This window comes from Arachis hypogaea, chromosome 19 (genome assembly GCF_003086295.3).
Source record: "Arachis hypogaea cultivar Tifrunner chromosome 19, arahy.Tifrunner.gnm2.J5K5, whole genome shotgun sequence".
NCBI lineage: Eukaryota > Viridiplantae > Streptophyta > Magnoliopsida > Fabales > Fabaceae > Arachis > Arachis hypogaea.
In genome coordinates, this window is record NC_092054.1 from 5,884,452 (window position 1) to 5,909,710 (window position 25,259).

General features: G+C 29.1%; 1 protein-coding gene across 1 annotated transcript; it reads left to right on the top strand.

Annotated features, from left to right (window-relative positions):
• Positions 1-6,574: 6,574 nt before the first annotated feature.
• LOC140182093 (putative disease resistance RPP13-like protein 1) lies at positions 6,575-7,179 on the top strand. The gene is made up of 2 exons (XM_072228198.1): positions 6,575-6,818; positions 6,893-7,179. The coding sequence occupies exons 1-2, from the start codon at positions 6,575-6,577 to the stop codon at positions 7,177-7,179; spliced, it is 531 nt and encodes a 176-aa protein (XP_072084299.1).
• The last annotated feature ends 18,080 nt before the right edge of the window (positions 7,180-25,259 follow it).

Genomic DNA, 25,259 nt, shown 5'->3' on the forward strand with positions numbered 1-25,259 from the left:
TTTACTCATCTTGCGCCAAAAGAAGAATATGTTAATACTATTATTGGCTCAGGCAATGTGATAGAAGACTCTGGAAGAGCTATAATTTTGTTTCTTGGAGAAACAAAATTCATAATAAATAATGCACTATTGTCTACTAAGTCTCTAAGGAACTTATTGAGTTTTAAAGATATTCGACGAAATGGATATTATATTGAAACAATGAATGAGGAAAATCATGAATACTTATATATCACAACTCATGATTCAAATAAAAAGGTTATATTAGAAAAGTTACCCTCACTTTCATCTGGGTTATATTATACTAAAATTAGTGCAATTAAATCACATGTCATTGTAAATCCGAAGTTTACCAGCCCAAATGAATTCATAACTTGGTATGATCGATTGGGTCATCCGAGAACAACCATGACGAGGAGAATTATTGAAAAGAATAAATTACCATTTGTACCCATAAAAGATACAGACGCTGACAAATGTATCAATATAAGAATAAAACGACAATTGTAACCACGAAAGATAGCCTCCGTGTGCCAAGAGTACCCAGACATTGGTTACGTAATTGGTCCGTTAGGGTACTCTTGGCACACAGAAATGATCTTCTGTGGTTACAATTGTCATTTTATTCTTATATAGGTACATTTGTCAGCGTCTGTATCTTTCATGGTACAAATGGTAATTTATTCTTATTGAAAACTCCCATCGACATTCACTAAAGAATCAGAAGATTCTTAAATCTAGTTAATTTTGCTGTGTTGCATGTTCTCAAGGAAAGCTAATTTTAAGGCCATCACCAGTAAAGATTGGATTTGAGTCCCCAGAATTCCTAGAAAGGATTCAAGACGATATATGTGGATCTATTCATCCATCATGTGGATCTTTTAGATATTTTATAGTTCTAATAAGCGCATCTTCGAGATTGTCACATGTGTGCTTATTGTCTTCTCGCAACCTGGCATTTGCGAGATTATTTGCTCAAATTATTCGATTAAAAGTACAGTTTTCAGAAAATCTAGTAAAAGCAATTTGTCTTGATCACGCTGGTGAATTTACTTTTCAAGCCTTTGATGCTTATTGTATGGCTAACAGAATAACCATTGAACATCAAGTAGCTCATGTTCACACACAAAATGGGTTAGCAGAATCACTTATTAAGCGCCTCCAATTAATTGCTAGACCGTTACTTATGAGAACAAATCTCCCAACCTCAGTTTGGGGGCATGCTATTTTACATGCCACAGCACTTATTCATTTGAAACCAACAAGTTACCATCAGTTCTCTCTTATGCAATTAGCTTTTGACCAGACGCCAAATGTTTCTCATTTAAGAATATTCGGGTGTGCGATATATGTTCCCATTGTACTACCTTCTCGCACAAAAATGGGACTCCATAGAAAATTAGGAATATATGTTGGATATGATTCTCCCTTTATAGTGAGGTGTTTTTAAAGCCCGATTTGCGGACTGTCATTTTGATGAATCAAAATTTTCGACATTAGAGGGAGAGAATAAGCTTTCTGAAAAGGGACTTAATTGGAATGCATCATCGTTAGTGCATTTAGATCCTCTATCAGAACAATGTGAACTAGAAGTTCAAAAGATTATACATTTGCAAAGAATAACAAATGAATTGCTTGATGCATTTTCTAATACGAAAAGGATAACTAAATCTTATATACCAGCCGAAAATGCTCCAATTCGAATTGATGTCTCAGTCGAATAAATAGCCACTGAAACAAATTCACGCCAAAAGTGTGGTAGGCCTGTTGGTTCCAAAGACAAAAATCTCGAAAAAGAAGAGGTAGATACTATTCCTGTTGAAAAAGATAAAGACATATTAAATATACCTGCAGTTGTCCAAAATTCTAATATAGTTTTAATGCCAGAAGACGTTCAAGTACCTGAAAATTGTGAAAATAATGAGATCTCGATAAATTATGTCTTTACAAGAGAGAAATGGGACCGAAATAAAATAATTGTCAATGAAATATTTGCATATAATGTGGCATTAAATATCATGTATGAAAGTAAGGATCTTGAGCCAAGAACAGTCGAAGAATGTTGACAAAGAAATGATTGGCCAAAATGGGAAGAAGCTATGAAGGCTGAGTTAGACTCACTTGTAAAATGTGAAGTCTTTGGACCTGTAGTCCATACACCGGAAGATGTAAAATCGGTTAGATATAGATGGGTATTTGTGAGAAAACGAAATGAGAAAAATGAAGTTGTACGCTACAAAGCTCAACTTGTGGTACAAGGTTTTTCACAAATACTCGATATAGATTATAAAGAAACATGTTCCCATGTAATGGATGCAATAACATTGCATTATTTGGTTAGTTTATCCGCATACCACAAACTACATATGCATTTAATGGATGTGGTAACAGCCTACTTATACGGCTCATTAGATTGTGATATCTATATGAAAGTCCCAGAAGGATTAAAGATATCTAAATTGTCCAATGAATATTCACATGGATTATACTCAGTCAAATTGCAAAGATCTTTATATGGTCTAAAGCAATCTGGACGAATGTAGTATAATCGTCTTACTGAGTATCTGACCAAAAACGGAATTAAGAATGATGATATCTGCCCATGAGTTTTTATAAAGAAATATGCATCTGGATTCATTATAATTGCTGTGTACATTGATGATTTAAATATCATTAGAACCCCTGATAAAGAGATTCCAACAATTATAAAAGTTCTAAAAGAAGAGTTTGAGATAAAAGATCTTGAAAAGACTAAATTTTGTCTCGACTTGCAAATCGAGCATACAAAAAATAGGATCTTTGTTCATCAAACAACACACACAGAAAAGATCTTGAAAAGATTTTATATGGATAAGTCACATCCAATAAGTATCTCAATGATCATAAGGTCTTTGGATGTGAAAAATGATCAATTCCCCTAAAGAAGAAAATGAAGATATCCTTGGTCCTGAAGTATCATATCTTAGTACCATTGGAGCGCTAATGTATCTTGCTAATAATATACGACCTGACATATCATTTGCGATGAATTTCTAGCAAGGTATAGTTCCTCTCCAACCAGAAGACATTGGAATGGAATCAAACAAATCTTTCGATATCTTCATGGAACGATTGATATGGGATTGTTTTATCCATATGGATCCAAGTCACAAATAGTTGGCTATGCAGATGCAAGATACTTGAATGATCCACAAAAAGGGAGATCTCAAACAGGATACCTGTTCATATATGGTGGTACAGCTATATCATGGAGGTCCACAAAATAGACGATTGCTGCAACTAGGGCTGGAAGTGAGCCGAGATGAGTTGAGCTAGACCAAGCTTAAGCTCGGCTCATGAAAATTAAGCTTGGCTCATGACTCGACTCATTAACAATCAAGCCTATTTCGTAAGCTCAAACTCGGCTCAACGAAAGTCATGAGCTGTCTCAAATAATAGGAACATAATCTATAATTCTATATCAATAAATTATAACTTATATATATTAAAAAATATTAAAAAATAAATTTTATATATTGTTTATCTATCAATTATAAATTTTTTATTTATGTCCTACATCAAAATTATATATAAAAAATGACTATAAAATTTTAAATAATTAAGAACATTAATATATATATATATATATGTGTGTGTGTGTAAAATTATATATATATGTGTGTGTGTGTAAAAATATATATTAAATTATTAATACGCATATCCTATATGTATTTAATCTATATTTTTAATATTATATATATAATCGAGCTAACTCACGAGCTAATGAGCTAAACTTATCCAAACTCAAACTCGGCTCATTTAATTTATGAGCTCAATTCCAAGCTCAAGCTCGGCTCACCAGCTCATGAGTTCAGCTTATCGAGCTATTAATGAGTTAAACTCGAGCTGGCTCATGAGTTGGCTTGACTCACTTCCAGCCCTAGCTGCAACATCCTCTAATTATGCCGAAATACTAGCGATACATGAAGCAAGCCGCGAGTGTTTTTGGCTCAAGAGTTTGATCCAATATATTCTATCATCTTGTGGACTGATTGATCATAAGATAGTTCCAACTGTTCTATTTGAAAATAATACAGCATGCATTGCTCAACTTAAGGGTGGATGCATCAAATGTGATAGAACAAAGTATATTTCTTCCAAATTCTTCTTCACTCATGACCTCCAAAATCAAGGAACAATTGATGTACAACAGATCCGCTGAAGCAATAATCTGGAAGATTTGTTCACAAAGTCACTCCCAAAATCCTCCTTTGAAAGATTGGTACATCAGATTAGGATGGGTCGATTTCGAGATATTAAATAATGTTGATAAGAGGGGGAGATTGTACTCTTTTTCCCTTGATCAGGTTTTTTTTCCATTGGGTTTTTCTTGAGAAGGTTTTTAATGAGGCAGTCCCCATCACAAAGGATTTTGTACTCTTTTTCCTTCACTAAATTTTTTTTCCACTAAATTTTTTTTTAGTAATGTTTTAATGAGGTATAATCCTAAATGGACATCCATGGGGGAGTATTGTGATGCGATGGATGCCCATTTAATAGCCTGAGACTTTTTCAAGGAATGGGCGGTTCAATCTTTCCAAAGGTGGAAGGCTCAGGTTTTCAAGAGAAATTATATTTAATGAAGTTTGAAAGTAATGACCCTGTACGTGTATAAATAGAGAACTTAATTCTGATACAAGAACACACAACAATATATAAAACAAAACATTTCTCTATCTCTTTCTCTCTTACACTGTAATAATATATAAAATTCTCTTTCTTACTATTTTTCAGTGAGTTTTTTTAAGTTGCAATATAATAGTAAATATATAAATTACTTATATTATAGTGAGATAATTATATTAGTAAATATCAACTCTCCAGTCTTCTATTTATACTTATTATATTCGTTATATCTCCTTTATTTATTTATTTATTTCACAACACAACTCAATTATTTTAATCATTGTCTCAAAAGACAAGTTAGGTTTTAAATATACTGTCAAAAAAAAGTTAGGTTTTAAATAAAAAACAAAGGATAGAATGTTTTTTTCTAAATATTTGAGATAATATAAATATTAATATTAATATTATTTTTATAATTTTTTGTTTTCGTGTATTCTGTACCAGAAGTCTCTGGTACGAATTGTGAGATGGATCGGGGACTTGCGAGTTGAGGCGGTTGCCAGATTATCTAACTGGAGCAATGGGGTGAGTACCTACAAAGACACTCCGACACTCAAGTCATAATAGATCTAAGAGGTGTGAGGAATGAGTGAGTACCTGAGGGGGCCTCTGGCACCCTTTTATATAACTGGTGGTAGTTATCTCATCTTTTCTAATCTGACTATTAACTAAGATAAGAGAGGTATTTGAATTCGAATGTTGGTTAGAGATTGTAGGACCGGTTAGGGCCGTTAAAAGGAGACAAACCCCTGATAACCGGGTCGGAGGCCGTTCCGGTGTGGGACCCAAGAATCGGGTCCGTAATAGTTTCCCCCAGAGTGAGAGAGTGAGCGTGCTCGGTCTCATCGCTGGAGGAACCTTTTCCTCGCCGTTGTGACTTGGCAAGGAGCTTGTTTTTTGGTTTTCTATTATGGGGATGCCGTGAGGTACTTGGAAAGGGCGTGATGTCATTCTGCGCCGAATGGCGGGATGTTAGTGAGTTTGGCTTTCCGTGAGTTGGAAGACCGTCAGTTTATGCTTGTTTTGTTTGGCCTTTTTGGGCCGTTATTGTGAACTTATTTTAATACTTTGCTTATTTAGCATATTTGGATATCTGTTTTGTTGGCCTCGGAGGTGATCAGTTTCTGGGGGTAGCCATTTACTTATTTGGATATCTGTTTTGTTGGTTTCGCAAGTGATCGATTCTCGAGTCACCGTTTTTCGTTTTGTTACTTGGATATCCGTTTTGTTGGCCTCGCAGTGATCGATCCTCGACTCGCTGTTTACTTATTTGGATATCCTTTTTGTTGTTCTCGGGGTGATTGATCTCCGGGCCACCATTTACTTATTTGGATATCAGTTTTATTATTTGGATATCTGTTTTGTTGGCCTCGGGGTGATTGATCCCTGAGCCGCCATTTTTGTTATGTGGATATCTGTTTTGTTATTTGGATATCCGTTCTGTTGGTCTCGGGGTGATCGATCCCCGGGCCGCCATTTTTTGTTATTTGGATATCCATTTTGTTATTTGGAAATTCGTTTTGTTTGCCTCGAAGTGATCGATTTCAGGGAAACCATTTTTTATTATTTGGATATCCATTTTGTTGGCCTCGAGGTGATCGATCCCTGGGTAGCCGTTTACTTATTTGGATATCCGTTGAGTTATTTGAATTTCCGTTTTGTTGGTCTCGAGGTGATCGATTCCCGAGTAGCCATTTACTTAGTTGGATATCCGTTTTGTTATTTGGATATCTGTTGTGCTTGAGAAAACCCAGAGATCTGAATACATTATATCGATCTAGCTACAACAACTTCTCTCAACCCCTTTCATTCTTTTCTCATCATCTGCTGCACCTAATTTTGCATCATGGCTTCAAAACTTGAAGGTGGAGCTTATCTCTCTTCTTTTGTTGATGCTATTTGAAAGAAGATGTCTTTAATACTTGAAGATGACTCTATCCTCGAAGGTGACTACTCTGCTCGGATGTTGCTTGAAAAATTGGATGATTATCTGTGTGATGTTGAACATGTGCTTGATGATGCTGAGCTGAAGCAGTTCGGTAACAATAGAGTGAAGAAGTGGTTTGTTGATCTCCATGATGCGCTCTATATGGCTGATGACTTGCTCGATGAACTCGCGACTAAAGCTGCCACTGCCACTCCAAGGGATCTAGGTAACTCTTCTCCCTGGTCTCACTATATTGATTCATGTATTGAAGATAGTGGTGTCAATGTCATGAAAAAATAGTTGGCACACTAGAGTCCGTTGTAGGACAAAAAGGTAAACTTGGTCTGAAAGAGAGTGCCAAGTTGGACACATCATGGAAAATCCCGTCAACATCTCTTGTTGTAAGTTCTGACGTATTTGGTCGGGACCAAGACAAGGAGAACATAATCAATTTGCTGTTAGATGATACATGCGATGCTGAATCACTTGTGACTGTGATTCATATTGTGGGTATGGGCAGGATAGAAAAAACTACTTTGGCTCAATTGGTTTACAATGATGTCAATTGGTTTACAATGATACAATGATGTCAAAGCATGGGTGTATGTTGCTGAAAATCCAGACCCTCTTCATATTAGAAGGACAATAATAGGGGGAATAGATTCTTCTCCCTGTATCCTGGATAATTTTGATTTACTTCAAACTAACCGAAGAAAAATTGACAGAAAAGACCTTCTTAGTTGTTTTAGATGATGTCTGGCATGATCAACGAGACATGTGGGAGAAATTTCTAGAACCTTTTCGGTTTGAGAATAATAGAGGTAAGATTGTCCTAACAACTCGTAGTGAAAATGTGGTTTCTGTATTTGCTGCTAATAATCTACATTATCGACTAAGTTTGTTGTTGGAAGATTGTTGGTTAGTGTTTTTGAAGCATTCATCTATTTCTATGGATTCTAAACAATATACAACTTTAGAACCAGTTGATAGAAAATTTGTTAAAAAGTGTAAGGGATTACCTTTGGCTGTGAAGACACTTGGAGGCTTATTGCACAATAAGTATAATGAAGGGGATTGGGAACTTGAATGTAAAATTCGGAAATTTTCTTACGATGATTGTAAGATTGTTTCTAGATTAAAAGTCAATTATCACTATCTCCCTTCATATTTAAAGCGATGTTTTGTTTATTGTTCTTTATACCCTGAAAATTATGAATTTGACAAAGACGAATTAATCTTATTATGAATTGCTGGAGATCTTTTATGACCAAAAGAAAACAACACATTAAAAAATATTGATCGTCCATATTTTGATGAATTAGTTTCAAGGTCATTTTTTCAACCTTCTACTACTGAAAGAGGGTTATTTGTAAGCATGATCTCATGCATGATCTAACAATGTTCTTTGTTGGGAAATTTTGAGAATCTACACGGGGTAAATAGCAAAATTCGTCATTTGTCCTTTTCTTCAGAATCTAGGGATATCATCACGTCATTTGGAGAGGCTCGTAAGAGAGCAGCACACTTGAGAACAGCTTTAGATAATTAGATTTTTCTTCGTATGGATATCATCAATCAATTAATGTTAAAAGCATTCCTTGGCTCTTACAACAACAATTGAGAGTTTTATCATTTCCTATAAAATCATTGCCTGAAATAGCAGCACTGAACCACTCGTCATCTTTATCACCTCAAACAAATAGGATATATAACACTTTCTGTTAAAGGGAACTTTCTGTGATTTTTGTTTTCTGGTGTAACAAACTCTTAACTATAGTAGTACGTGCTCTGCTATATATATACACATAGCTGTACTTGTAAAACAATTACAATAAATAATCCCAGTTCATTTTCATTACTTTGTTACGGTAGAACACATAGCTATAATTTGTAATTTAATGTTTGAGCATGTGACTAAATTGTGATGTTTCATTCAGACACCCTCGAATTTGTTGATAAATAAGGTGTTATTTGTTGATGTTACATTTGTCCCGAACAAATTTCCACCTTGAATTTGATATCTAATTAAAAAATTCAATCCAAAATTTACATTATATTATTCTTGTTGGAATGTTAACTATATTTAGACCCTTTTTTCTTATGTTCAGATGTTAACCATTTATGTTTTTACACCTTTTTGTCTTTTTCTCTCTATAATTGCTCCCATGATTTTAATTTGTATTTGCACAACAACCAATATAATTCCGCGTCTCTTATTTATTTTTTATTATCTTGTGTCCTTACAAAAAGAAAATTGAATATCCTAAAGGCTTCCACTCAGAAGGATCAAGGTAAGTTCTGTTAAGAAATTATTTTAATTTTTTAATTTGTTTGTGAGTAATATATATATTAATTATAATTATAAATTATACTATTTTAAATTAAATGATATATATAATAGTAATTTCATTTATTATTATAAACAAGTGTAATAATTCGTGCCTTGCATGTGATAAAAGTGAAATTATCATTTTAAATTATTCTATTAAAATTAATTTGAATTGTAATAATTTAATTAATAAATAAATAATATGATATGCATTGGTTGTGTTTTTTTAAATATAGTATTAAATATATTAACTCGAATGTAGCTATTAAGTGTATAAAAATTATGTTTGAATTATGAATTCTCTAAATGAAATTATCCCGTTTAAAATATTTAAATTATGATTTCAATCATAAATTACAATTATGATTTTAAAAATTTTTTTGATATAATATTACATTTTTTTCTCCACTTTACTATTAATATATTAATATTGCAAGCCTAAATTACAGTATTTTACTAAATCTTGACTGAAAAAAAAATAGTTACGTGTTTCTATCATTTAATTTATTTAATACACCATGTGTCACTACAACAATTCCTTAAGATAGCGACGGTTATTTTGCGGCGGTTGTGTGAAACCGCCGCGAAAAGACAAATTGCGGCGGTTAGAGGTTGGGCTGCAATCAGGCCGACATTTAGCGGCGGTTGTTTTAAAACCGCCGCTATATTTCCATCAGGTTTGCATTTCGCGGCGTCTTTTCAAAAACCGCCGCTATATGTGCATCGGGTGATTTATTATTTTACATTTTGCGGCGGTTTTGTTTAAACCGCCGCAAAATGCGTATTACCACATATTGTAATGTTTTCTGTAGTAATAACCATCTGGGTATAATCTAGTTAAGTAAACACTAGTATCTTAGATACATATGTTTAAATCATTCTTACATCTATTTATATATGGTCCAAAAGTGTATAAAGAGTATAATGAAGAGTACATTTAATAATACCCATAATGAATATAATAAATAGTACATTCAATAATAAATAAAAATAATAATAATTATAAATATTTTTTATAAATTATTAAAAATCAAATATTTTCTAAAAATAATAATTATAAATATTTTCTATAAATTATTAAAAATAATAATTAAAAATATTTTCTACAAATCATTAGAAATTTAAAATTTTATATCTTTACCAAAATTATAATTTTAAATTTTAAATTTTTTATTTTAATAATTTGTTGAGCATTTATTAAAATAAAAAATTTAAAATCTTTATTAATAACAATCTTAACCTGTATTCTTAGATATAAGAATTCATAATAACAAAATTAAAAATTAATTAATATTTTACCAAAACTAAATACTAAATAGAATAAAAATATTTTTAAATAAAAACCAATTAATGATCTGCATGTTATCATGGTTAATAAATTCAACAATGCTAACTGACCAACAAATATAATGTTTTTGGCAAATATTTCACTAATTTTAAATATTAAAGACTAAATTCTAAATCTTAATAAATATTTTTAGAAAATATTAGATTTTTAAGAATTTATAAAAAATATTTATAATTATTATTTTTTTATTTATTATTGAATGTACTCTTTATTGAATTCATTATGGATATTATTAAATGTACTCTTTATATACGCTTGGATCATATATAAATAGATATAAATTAATTCGATCTACTATGGTCCAAAATTAATTCGAAATGGACCGATTTGAATTAATAGGAACGTCCTAGCATGCATAATTTGAATCACCCTATTTCGAACTCCCCTAATATTACATGCAAGCATAATTCGAATTGGACAAATTTGAATTACAAGCATCACTACTAATTCGATTATGACTAATTCGAATTAGTGTTGGTTTGTCTCAGTCGAATGGGACTGATTCGAATTGTATAAGAATGTACTTTTGGGATATCCTGGTAATGTTTTTCAATTTCGTAGATTTGTGTAATTTGGTCATCCATTTGGTTTAATTGTGCATTTTGCCCAATATATAAGGTGCCTATAATAACTATGATCAGATATAAAGTATACAACAAGAAATTGTGTGGCAATAAAATGTGTTCATATGATATACATAATTATTAGCCTTATATATCGAAGAGTCATTTGGCTTGGTGGCAGCATGACATTGTTAAAGCTTTTCCTTCTTTCAGGTTCAAGGTTCGAGCCCTGCCTTCTTCATTTGTGGAAGGCTTTACATAGTTTAATTGGACCACCGGTGCATAGTTGATCCACACGTTGTGGGTCAATTGGTGGAAGCGCGGGTTTAATTGGACTACCAGACGATCCGATCCGATTCCAATAACTATGAACGAAAATACTAAAATTTGCCGGCGGTTTAGAACCGCCGCAAAACAAGTGCTACTTTCGTTTATTTGCTATTTAGCGGCGATTATAATAACCGCCGCAAAATCCATTCGCATTTCGCGGCGGTTATTCCAGCGGTTGACTAAAACCGCCGCTATCCGTTTTGCCGCACCCTATCTTCCGGCGTTTCATGAAACCGCCGCGAAATGTTTTGCGGCGGTTCAAAACCGCCGCTAAACGGCTCTAGAAACCGCCGCTAAATGGCGTTTTTGTTGTAGTGTGTTAACACTAATGATATTTTTTAAAAAAATATATTGATAAAAATAGATATAATATAATTACAAATATAACATAAATAAATAAAATATATAAATAAATACGAAACCAATATGTTTACCAATGTCTTTGTTAAATTTTATAAATTAGAGAATAAATGATGTATTCGGTTGCTTGGTGATCATATAGATGATCAAGTAATTGGATTATAAATTGATCTCATAGTATACATCTTTTTTTTTTTTTCGAATGAAAGTGGGAATTAAAAGAGTAAGTAGTAATACATAAAGAAAAAAATTTGTACCACAACACATTACCAAAAGAAATATTCATATTAAAATTTTACAAACTGCAAATCATGAAGATCAATCACAATGTACTGGTCACTTCTCTCTATTTTTTACCATGATATAAGTTTTTCTTTTCTAGTCAAGAATCCAATAACATCTAATTGAACAAAAAAAATTGAATTAAAAGTACTAAATTAAGGACAAATGAGTGAATAATATAAGAAATTATAACCTCGTACATGTATAAAATAAAGAGAATTTACTGATTTATTTTATGTTAAACGATAAAACTAACAATAGTATATTAATAAAAGGATATACCTTTAAAAAAGTCACAATACAATTTCAAATATTTTCATAAATAAACTGTTAAAATTTTTATTATTGATAAAATGATGCTATTATACAATATTTTGGCAAAACTTAAAATCAAAAGAAAAATAATTTTGTGTGTGTTAATATAAATTAATTACGTACCAAATAAGTAAAATCGTTCATATGTTTGTTTCAATATATTAGCATGGGCAAGCAAATTAAAATGATTATCCAGAATTTTACGATCATCGACTGTATGTACTATACGTGACTCCATCTTAAAATATATTTTGCACCTGTGTATAATCAGAAGATATATTTCGCTTGATTTCTCAATCTCAAAATTTGAGAAGACATAGACCTTCCTTTCTACCAATTCATTCTCAAATATTTTTGTCAAATAATTCTTGATTGAACAATGAATTTTATCGTATTGCAAAATAAATTAAATATAAAAGTTATTAGCATTTACAAAGCTATTAAAAAGAATTGTCTTTGACTTGTGAAATGGTGTATTTATAAAATTAACTTAAAATATGAACTACAAGTATTTATAAAAATTTAATTTTGATGCACTGACAGTGTAAAGTAGTTTTACACGTGCATCCAATTACGTAATGACACATCAATAAAAATAAATACTTTTCACATTGACCGCGTGAATAGTCATCCAAAAGAACAAATGTGATTGCACGACTGTGTAAAATGCTTTACATTGTCAGTGCATCAAAATTAATCTCTATTTATAAATTGAACTTAGCATTACTTGAAAAAATTTAGTAAATGAATCAACTAATCTTATCATCTATTAGAACTATTTCTATATAAACCGTCTTGCTCTTGTCAAACTTGAATGAGACTTTCTATAGCCTTATAATTCTTGTCTTTATTTTTCATACTTTCTCTTCGTATAATCTACTATAAGTGATACTATTGATATGATCGTAGTCAATAGTCATTGGATATGGAAAAAAAATAGAATAAAGACTATGTGAAAATTATAAATTTTTTAAATGATAAACATGAAAAAAAATTTACTATTGCTTATTATATATACTAATAATATGTCAATAATTTTAAAAATTTACTAATAATACAAACAGTTTAAAGATAATTTTACTATAGTTATAATAAATTTAGTTTTTACTCTAAATAAATAAAATAAATAATATATTTGAAAACTAAAGAAAAAAAGATTAATGATAATTATGTTTAGAATATTTCCATGTTTTTTTTTTTTATATTTTTGCTTGTCATTCTTTCACTGCAATGTTAGATCAAGGAAACTCTAAATTTGAAATATAATAATAAAAAAATAATAAACTAAAAAGAAATATATATTATATAGAGAGTCAATACACAAAGATATGTTATCATAATAAAATATCACTATGAATAATTATATTTGTCAAGTAAATTTATTTATACTCTATATCTATTTATTATTTTATGTAAAATTAAAATCTACTCTTCTAATTTAATATTTTATATATAGTTGCTTCTGACATTGTCCAAAATTAAATTGGGATTATGCCTAAAGCCTTAACACGGTAAGCGGAATATAATTAATATCTAATATTTTAATAATTAAATACCTAAAATAAGTTAATAAATAATAATAATTAATACCTAAAATATCATATATATATATATATATATATATATATATATATATATATTTGATATTGTCTAAAATTAAATTGAAATTATTTTCAAAGTCTTAATACTGTAATTGAGGTTTAATTAATACCTAAAATTTTAATAAGTAAATACCAAAAATATTGAAAAATAATTTTAAAAAAATGTGAGAAATAAAAATAAAAAATTAATAAATAATATTAGTGTTTAAATGAAAAAATTGATAAAGAATAATAATTATAAATAAAAATAGTATTTTTATTTTGGAAAAAAAATACATGAAAAATTGTTTAACAATCCTTGCCATGTACATGATAATAAATTATTCAATAATTCATACTATGCACGTGATAAAGTTGAAATTATAATTTTAAATTATTTTATTGAAATTAATTTGAATTGTAGTAATTTGATTAATAAAAAAGTATCATGTTATGCATTTATTTTTTCTTAATCTAGTGTTATGTATATTAACTCTAATATAGTTATTAATCGTTTTTGTTAATCTACTTTTTTTCTAAATGTATGATTTAAAATAAATATTATAAATATTAATAATTAAACAAATTATTATATTGTAATTATTTACGTTTTATTCCCAAAATTAAAAACATACTATTTTTTTTATTTAATATTTTTTATTTATACTACCAGTATATATTAATCGATTAGTCAATGATTTTTTATTTGTAGGATATATTTATTTATTTTGTTTAAATAATTTTAAATCTTTCCTTATTTAAGTATACATATATATTAAGTCACATTTATTAATTATTTTTTAATTTTTTTATTATGAATTTTTTTTTAGCCTTCAATCATTCAATAATTTTTTTATTCCATTAATACCTCAGACACGTAATAATATTCATAAATCATACCAATTTCTTTATTTATTCATATGTATATATATCAATTGTTTAGTTAATAATTTTTTTATTTTTAGAATATATTTATTTTGTTAAATAATTCTAAATACTTCTATATATATATATATATATATATATATATATATATCAATTGTATGTAAATATATTTAAATCGCATATATTAATTATTTTTTTATCATGATTAATTTTTTTTAGCCTATAATTATTCAATTATTTTTTTATTTTTTATTAGTAATGTCATTGTACGTGTAATTTTCATAAATTATAATAATTTTTTTATTTATCTATACATATATATTAATTGTACATATAAAAATTTAAGTCACATATATTAATTATTTTTTTGTTATGATATATATATATATATATATGATTATTTTTTATTCTACAATCGAATAATAATTTTTTATATTTTATATCCATGCATATTCCCTAATCTCTTTTCATATGCATGATTAACAATTTTTTTTAAATTGTGATATTTTAATTTTTTTTTCACGTATTTTTTTATATATTAGCAAGAAAGCAAAACTACGTATTATGACTCTTTTTCCTTTTTTACGCCTTAATCTTAATTAATCAATCTTGTGTCCATGCAATATAATTAAACTTTTAATCATTCTAATTTATTGATGAATTACATTTCTCTTAATAATTGCATCACTAATCTGAAATACAAAGAAAAAGGTGATACATATATCTAAAAAAGAAAATAAACTTAAAATAAAAAAAATTCATATTAAAAAGTTTAAAAATAACATATCCAAAAAGAATAGTCATAATATATAAATTGAGACAACAATTTAAATTTCTCTAAAACTAATTTAATCAATTACCAATATTAGAACTAAATTATTTAAATAATATTTAATCTATTCTAATCCTTAGATACGTATAGATTAGAATCTTTCTCGTAACAACCAACCGAAATAACATCATAAGATTAAACACTTAGAATCCGTACAAATTCAAACTATTTTCTTGTTAAAATTGTCAAATTAAATTGACTTTTATTCTCCTTAATGGCATTACATTAATGCACCAGAAGGCCGGTAGTTTCTGAAAAAAATCATAATATGTTATAAAATTATTTTTAATACAAAAAGTTTAAGAGACAAAAATTTAAATATAATACCAATCTTTGAATTACATCTTCAAGGTTGGCACGCATTTTTCAAAGTTGAACCAAAATTGAGGAAATTCAATCTCATTATATGTTCCACTTCGAGTATTTTCAGACAAACGTAGATAACGTGGAGGGGATGTGACTTGAACTTGACCTACAAAGCTCCTTAGAAACAATTGTCCAATCAAAGAAGAATAACAGATTAGAAAAAAAGAATGCTTTGATTCTTAGATTTAGACTCACTAACCACAAAGAAACACTATATATGGCCTTTAGTAATACAAAAATAATTATAAAAACTAATTATTGCAATATCAATTTACCACTACGAACGTTAGTATCATATTTATAGCAATTAGAATTATAAATTTATGTTTAATTTTTTATATAATTATAATTAATATATTTTTTAAAAAATTAGTATAATTATGCATTATTCATTAAATGCTAATTGTAATATAATTCTAATAAAGATATTTTTTAAAATAAATTTAGAAAAGAGAATAGTACTTTTATTTTGAAAAGTAAATAAATTGATGAGGAATTGACACCTTACTTTTATTAGTTGGGAAAAAAATCTAATTTTAGTACATTAAGTAGATTATTTTATATAATTATAATAAAAATATTTTTTTAAATTAGTATAATCATGCATTATTTATTAAATGCTAATTGTAATATAATTATAATAAAGGTATTTTTCTAAAAATAATTTTAGAAGAGAGAATAGTGCTTTCATTACATGAGAATAGTACTTTCTAAAAATAAAGATATTTTCCTAAATTACTATAATTATGCATTATTACTTAAATATTAATTATAGTATAATTGTAATAAAGATATTTTTATAAAATAAACTTAGAAGAGAAAATAGTGCATTCATTTTGGTAGAAAAATGGATTCATAAAGAATCGATACCTCACTTTCATTAGTTTGGGGAAAATCCAGTTTTAATATATTAAGTAGATAGAATTTTAATAATAATACACGGGTAATTGAAATAGTTTATATACGGATTTTTCAAGTTATTACTATTATTATTCTCTTTCCTATTATTATTAATTTATTATTATTATTATTATTATTATTATTATTATTATTATTGAAATTACCCGATTAATAATGAAAAAGTATATTATTATTGTAATTATTATTATTGAAATTACCCGATTAATAATAATTATTATTATAAGTATTATTGTAGTTATTTCAATCTTTTATTATTTTTATTATAATTATTATTTTTGAATAATGAATAAGAATTAGAATTATATCAATATTTTTAAAATTAATATATTTAAAATAACTAAAAATATTTAAAATCAATGTGCGTTACTAATATCATAAGATTTGATCATTTTATGATTAGAATCAAATATTCTTATCATTATTACCACGATTGGTGCCATTATCATATCATTATCATATATTATTATTATTATTAAAATTAAAACGATTAAAAGTATTTTTAATTGATAATTGATAAGTAGTTTAATAATGCATTAAATATTGATTTGATATAATTATAATGAAGATATGTTCCTAAATTAGTATAATTATATATTATTCATTAAATATTAATTATAATACAATTATAATAAAGATATTTTTTATAAAATAATTTAGAATAGAGAAAATTGTATTCATTTTGGAGGAAAAACGGAGTTACGAGGGGTCGACATGTCACCTTTATTAGCCGAGAAAAAATCCAGTTTTAGTATATTAAGTAGATGTTAAATTGAATAGGTCATAATTACTTTTGATTTGAAATTAAATGAGAATAAAATATGATATTATTTTTTGTTTCTTAGATAATTATCTTTTGAATTTTAGATATATTATCTTTTGGACTTTAGATACTATTTTATTTGGGTTTTAGGGTTTAATGGTACCATGTTCAAATATAAATAGTGCCCTTTAGAGTTTCGGTTCCCAAGATACCAAAATCGTTTCAGCAACTCCCTTCCCATGAGAGAAGTTGTAATTCAACCGCCTAGAATAAAGAAAGCTTTGGTTGAGAAAGATCGAAAGAACCACAAGATCCAAACTCTTCCGATCATGATTCATGTTTATGAATTCAGCTACGCTTTCACATTCAAGTATTTTATTTGTTAATCATTTAACATGGATAATCTTTGGGTTAAGGAATTGTGAGAAAATTCCAACAAGTGGTATCAGAGTCGTCTATGATTAAATCATTAATAAATTGTAAATTTATTTTATTTTGATTTGAATCTTAATTTGAGTATGTGAAATTAGATTCAAATATGTGTTGCTTTTGGATTGTGTAGCACATGTTAATAAAATTAAAAGAATTTAATTAATTTTTTTATCATAGACACTGTGCATCCATAGATCTAACATATTTATCATAAATTTTTTTTGTATGCACTATGGTTTAATATGTAAATATAAATTTAGTTTTTTTTTAAAGAAAAAAAAAGTTATTCGTTTGTTTATCATTTTTTTATACCATTCTATATGGATTCATTCTTTTGGCAAATTCATTATTTTTTTTTTGTTTTGTGTGGATGGAATAATAATGATTGATTCTAATTTTAATGAATCAAAAAACTTTTTGACATATGAATTTGTTGAACAATTATAATCATGTCTTTTTTAAGGTCTGAAAGATACCATTAAGATTTAATTCTTTTTGTGATTTAAATATTTTTTTAATTATTACATAAGGAAAGTAGTAACAATTTGGATTATTATACCACCTATTTTATAAAGATGTAGTTTTGGAATAAATTTATTGAACATTATGCTGTCAAAGTAGCTTCTTTTGTGAAAATTGATTTATTTAAAATATTAGGAATATGATAATATATAATTCATGTAAATATTTGTCAGCCCAAAGGAAGGTCTATATTTGGCCGAATTACATACACATATTGATGGTAAATACATGTTTGGGTAGCTAATTAAGAATAAAGTAATACTTATTATTTATGTGGACAATAATCGGCCCAAAGGAAATTTATTGTTTGGCCAAATAATAAGCCTTGCACACTTTTGTTTATTTTTTATTAATTATACGATCAATAATCGGCCCAAAGGAAGGTTATTGTTTGACCAATTAATAGAAAATATATGCAGTACTAAATAAATTGCAGAGTTTAAGTTTCAATGTGTGCATTCAGTTGATCCAAAGAAAGGCTTAACATGTGACAGAAATTTTGACAATATTTTATTATTGTAATGAGAGTATCACTTACAGTTAATTTTTCTATCCAAAGATTAAAAATTAATGTTGTTCTAGATATCTCAATATAGATTTTTTCCCCATTATTTAACTAATATTTACTGTATGTTCCTTTTTGTTCTAATAAAGAAACTATAGCTTCAGCTACCGATGTTTCTTTACAAATTAGCAGTATTTCTATGCTTAATGAATCAAACTTTAAGGTTTGGAAGGTTACTTTTGAAATTATTTCAGTTGTATAGATCTAGATATAGCTCTTCGAGAGAAGAAACCACTTCCACTCTAGAAAATCTCAATGAGGTTAAAATATAGAAGTGGGAGAGATCCAATCGAATGAGCATTATGATCATGAAACACTCAATTTCTGAGGCGTTTTGAGGCCCAATTATTGAGGATAAAGATGTCAAACAGTTCCTGAAAAATATTGAAAAATTCTTTGCTAAGAATGAAAAGGCGGAGGCAAATAGCCTTTTGAGCAAACTTGTCTCCATGAGGTATAAAGGCGAAGGGAACTTAAGGGAGTACATTATGGAAATGTCTCATCTTGTTTCAAAATTGAAAACATTAAAGTTAGATTTGTCTGAAGACTTACTCGTGCATTTCATTTTGATCTCCCTTTCTGCACACTTTGGACAATTCAAAGTGCGTTATAACACTCTGAAGGACACTTGGTTCTTAAATGAGCTTATATCTCACTGTGTGTAAGAAGAAGAGAGGCTACATCAAGATAAAACTGAAAGTGCTCACACGGTTTCATCTTCTCAGTATAAAAGAAAGCGTGATACTATTGCGAATGTGCCTTCTCAGTAGAAAAAAGCTAAGAAACAGGATCAAGTTTCAACTTATTTTTTCTGTAAGAAGGTGGGACACATGAAGAAGGATTGTACCAAATATGCCACTTGGCGTGTAAAGAAGGATATAATTCTTACTTTCATTTGTTCTGAGGCTAGTTTAAGCTATGCACCTGTTGATACTTAGTGGGTAGATTCTGCTGCTACTACTCATGTAAGTGTTACTATGCTGGATTGCCTGTGGAGCCGAACACCAAGTGATGCTGAAAGATATATCTATGTGGCAGATGGCAATATAGTTACAGTCGAAGCTATAGGAACCTTTAGATTATGTTCCACGAGTAGATTCTATTTGGATTTATTAGAGACATTTTATGTACCGTCATTTAGACGGAATTTAGTTCCTGTTTCTCGTTTGGACAAATCAGGTTATTTTTGTTTGTTCGGAAGCAATAAAGTCAGTCTCTTTTATAAATCGAATAATATTTGCTCTGGTCGTTTGGTGGATAATCTATATATGCTTGATTTAAATTCCTATAATAATGAAATACTGCAAATAGGTACAAAATGAAAACTAAATGAGAATTCGGCATTAATATAGCACAAACGCCTAGGCTACATCTCTAAACAAAGAATTCAGAGGCTCGTGTTAGATGAAATTCTTGGATCCCTAAATTTGGTGGACTTTAAAGTCTGCATTGAGTGCATAAAGGGAAAAAAGGACAAACGAAAGAAAATTAGGTGCCGAGAGAGTTAAAGATGTCTTAGAACTAATACATACCTATATATGTGGCTCATTCCCTACTGTCTCCTGGAAAGGACAACGGTATTTTATTACATTCATAGATGATTACTCTCGTTACGAGTACCTATATTCAATTCATGAAAATTCCCAAGTCTTAGATGTTTTCAAGTCTTTCAAAGTTGAAGTTGAACTTCAACTTGGAAAAAAAATAAAGTTGTCAAATCTGATCGTGGTGGTGAATACTACAGAAAATATGACGGTTCAGATGAGCAACGTCTCGGACCTTTTGCTCTTTTTCTAGAGGAGTGTGGTATTGTTCTGCAATATACTATGCCAAGCAAACCTAGCTTGAATGGTGTTGCAGAGCAAAGGAACCGAACTCTTAAGAATACGGTAAGAAGTATGATTAGTCATTCTTCCTTACTTGAATCACTCTAGGGAGAAGTCTTAAAGACCGCAGTGTACATCCTTAATAGGGTGCCAAGCAAAGCAGTTAACAAAACTCCTTATAAAATTTGGACTAGAAAAAGATCCAGTATAAAGCATTTGCATATTTGGGGATGTCCAGCTGAGGTGCGACCTTATAGGCCACTTGAAAGAAAATTGGACTTAAGGACAATTAGTTGCTACTTTGTTGGTTACGCTGAGCTTTCACGGGGGTACAAGTTTTACAATCTTGCATCAAGGTCTATTTTTTGAAATGGAAAATGCGAGATTTCTTGAGGATGTTGAGTTTGGGGGGAATAAAATGTTAGGAATGTTGCTTTTGATGAGGATTCTGTAACTGACAATGATCAGGTCCTTGTACCTATTATTGTTCAAGATACAATTATAGTACAAGAGCACAATGAGAATCCTACTGTAGATTTAGTTACTGTATAGGAGAACAATGAAAATATTGTTGTTACTCAAGATACTGCTACAGTACAGAAAAATAATGAGAATTCTCCTCAATCCCAACCCATACAGCAAGCTCAACAACCTCAAGAAGTGTCGTTCAGAAGATCCAACAGAGAAAGGAGAAAATCCATCTATGGTCTCAAACAAGCTTTCTGTCAATGGTATCACAAGTTTCATCAAGTCATTACCTCATATGATTTTGAGGTAAATATCATAGATGAGAGTGTATACTACAAGTTCAGTGGGAGTAAATACATCTTTTTGGTCTTATATGTTGATGACATTCTACTTGCCAGTAACGATATAGGCTTGTTGTATGAAACTAAGAAATTTCTATCGAACAAATTCAAAATGAAAGATCTTGGTGATGCCTCTTTTTATTAGGAATTGAGATACTAAGAGATCGCTTTCAAGCTATTCTTGGATTATCACACAAGAACTATATCGAAAAGGTTTTAAGTAGATATGGCATGGAAAGTTATAGACCAATGGACACACCCATAGCTAAAGGAGACAAGTTCAGTCTCAAGTAATGCTCTAAAAATGATCTTGAGAGCACAATAATACATGATAAACCTTATGCATCAACACTAGGGAGCTTAATGTATGCTCAAGTCTGCACACGTCCCGATATATCATTCATAGTGGGAGTGTTGGGTAGATACTTGAGCAATTCAGGCATGTATCATTGGATAGCTATTAAACGCGTAATGCATTATCTGAAGAGAATAAATGATTACATGCTTACTTACCGGAGATCAAAAAATTTGGAGATCATTGGGTATTCTGATTCTGATTTCATGGCATATGGTTGCGAAACCTTGTCACTGAGCTTTGTATAGTAGATAACATTGAAAGACCATTAAAGATATTTTGTGACAATAAGTCAGCAATACTATACTCCAACAACAATAAGAGCTTGACAAAATAAAAAAATATAGACATTAAGTTCTTAGTTGTCAAGAAAAAAGTTTAAGAAAAACATATTTTCATAGAACATATAGAAACAGAGTATATGCTAGCAGACTCATTAACCAAATGATTGATCCCTAAAGTCTTTCATGAGCACACTGCTCGGATGGGTGTCAATATTTGTGATGCCTTGGTTTAGTGGGAGTTTATTTTATGCTATATGTTCTATGACAGATATTGAATTATTTTTCTGTAAAATTAAGTTGATGGTTTATTTCATGTTATGTGAAATGTTCATTTTACAATATTTGTTTTGTGTTTGATCTCAATAAAATTTTAAAGTTGGACCCATTGGAAATAGACATGCATGAGATCACTTGGCATGTAATTTCCATATTACTCATCCAAATTTGATCTATGTCGTTAAGTATATTAGGATGGTGATTGTCGCGGTTCAGTCACGACATTAATGTTATAAAAGTTGCGGTGATATCATATCTAATATGTGAGACAGACCAGGTTGTTAAGATAATAAGGGAAATAACATTCAGATACGCACATAAAGATGTGATTATGTCAAGGGAGAATATATATATATATATATAGTCCAAGTAGGAGATTGTTAGGAAAGTATTTTAATTTCCTAATTTTGTTTGTGGGCAATACATATATTAATTATAATCACAAATTTATGCTATTTCAAATTAAATGACTTATATAATGGTGATTTCATTTATTGTTATAAATGCTAAATTAAATAAGTCATAATTATTTTTGATTTGGAATTAAATGAGAATAAAATCAGATATTATCTTTTGTTTCTTAAATAATTATCTTTTGAATTTTAGATATATTATTTTTTGGACTTTAAATACTATTTTATTTGGGCTTTAGGGTTTAATGAGTGTCATACTCAAATATAAATAGTGCTTTCAGGTCTTCAAGATACCAAAACTGCCTCAGCAACTCCTTCCCCATTAAAGAAGTTGCAATTCAGCCGCCTAAGAATACAGAAGGCTTTGGTTGAGCAAAATTGAAAGAACCACAAGATTCAAATTTTTTCGATCATGATTCATGTTTATAAATTCAGATATACTTTCGCATTTAAGTATTTTATTTCTTAATGATTTAACATGGATAATCTTTAGGTTAAAAAATTATAAGAAAATTCCAACACCGGTCTCACTCTCACTATATCAGATTTGACGTTATAGTGACAATAACTTGATGTTATTGCTGAACATGATCTTAGTAAAAGTTCATATTAACACAGAAATCTGAATATATATGTTAGAATGAAGGATATTATTGAAATATTAGTCATTTATATAATATAGTCAAGTATATACGTAATGTAAGTAGTTTTAGTGGTTGATTATTATTTTATCCCTTTTTTGGTGCGTTTATTATTCAAATTAAAAATACAAAGAGGTATCGACTAGCCAGCTAAAACTAAAAGTAGTAGCGGGTGTGAAAGTGGAATCATGTATGTAGAAGAAAAATCAAAAGCGTCCTACTAGATTCTCAATTTCTCACCATATGTATCATCATTATCACAAGGGACAAAACAAGAGCAAGTTATTAGTCGATGCTTGATTATTATAACCAAATTCTTGAAATTTTAAGTTGCTATTTTATCTGCAAGTGGTTTTTTATTTTATTTTTTTGAGAGACTATCTGTAAAGTGGTCTTATTACGCTTGATTATTATAACCAAATTCTTGAAATTTTAAGTTGCTACTTTATCTTCAAGTGGTTTTTTACTTTATTTTTTTGGGTGACTATCTGTAAACTGGTCTTATTTTATCATGAAGCACCTTTCAAAGAAATGTTAAAAAAATAAATAGGTGTGAACATAACAATTGTCGAAGAAACGAAAGTAAAAACTTTCTAATAGCTGGTTGCCGTTGATAAACAAATAAAAATTTTCTTAAGCTTTTTAGATTTCTAGTTTGGTCTTTTAACGCAATGGAATTTGAGTCGAAAATCTGAGAAAAAGCAGACAAAATTACTTACTCTAACCAAGTGAATTAACCTCAGTTAGTATTTTAGTTTAGTTTATAAAATTTGAATATCAAAGCTAAGAAAAAAAGACAAAAATTACTTACTCTCTAACCAAGCGAATTAACCTCGGTTAGCACATTTAATTTATAAATTCAGCTTCAGTATTTTATCTATACTGACCTATTTCAATATATCATTCCGATAAAATGATAAATCTTTAAAAGAAACAATTTCATATTATTATATGTTTTTGTCGATTTTTAGCAAAACGATGGTGGTTCGATATCTAATGGTTTAGGAACGAAACCTATTCCTCTATTTAAGTACCAAGTTTTTTAAAGTGCATCAAAGACCTTTCGATCAAACAGAAACCAAGAAATCTGAAAACAAAAATAAAAAACTTTGACAATAAATTAACTTAATTTGAAATGAATTGCATTGAATTTTAAATAAAACAGTAAAAATGCCTTCGATTAGATCAAATAACTTTTGACATGGAAATTAAAATATTGGAAGTTAAAGTCGGACAGAGAAAATAAATGTTGCTTGAAAGATAAATTTGCAAGGAAAGTAAAGTTCGCAGAAAACGTAAATAAAAAAGTAATAAAACTCAGTGGAAGGAACCCTATAGAAAAGTAATTCGATTGCAAACTCAGTAAGTCTCTGGGATATGAGTGTGCTTGAGTATTTTCTGAAATAAAGTTCCAACCCCTGTTTCTTCGAGTCTTCTTCTATTTATAAGAATCTTCAACCAATCAAATTAAAATGTAACCTCCACGTATATTAATCTATGAGTAACCGTTCCTACTCGTTGAGTGCTGTCTGTAACTGCAACCAACTATCTTCACTTATTAACTTCCTTCAATTGCTTCACTCTTTCTCGATGAGTTTTGGTCAATCAGAATCCACTCCTTCATCGATTGACCATCCTCGATGAATCAAAATAGATATTCTCTACCTTAAAAT

Excerpts from the sequence above, each read along its gene's own strand:
- LOC140182093 (XM_072228198.1), top strand. The coding sequence starts at position 6,575 with ATGTCTTTAATACTTGAAGATGACTCTATCCTCGAAGGTGACTACTCT. Across the intron at positions 6,819-6,892 it reads TGCCACTCCAAGGGATCTAG|TTGGCACACTAGAGTCCGTT; the intron begins GTAACTCTTCTC and ends ATGAAAAAATAG.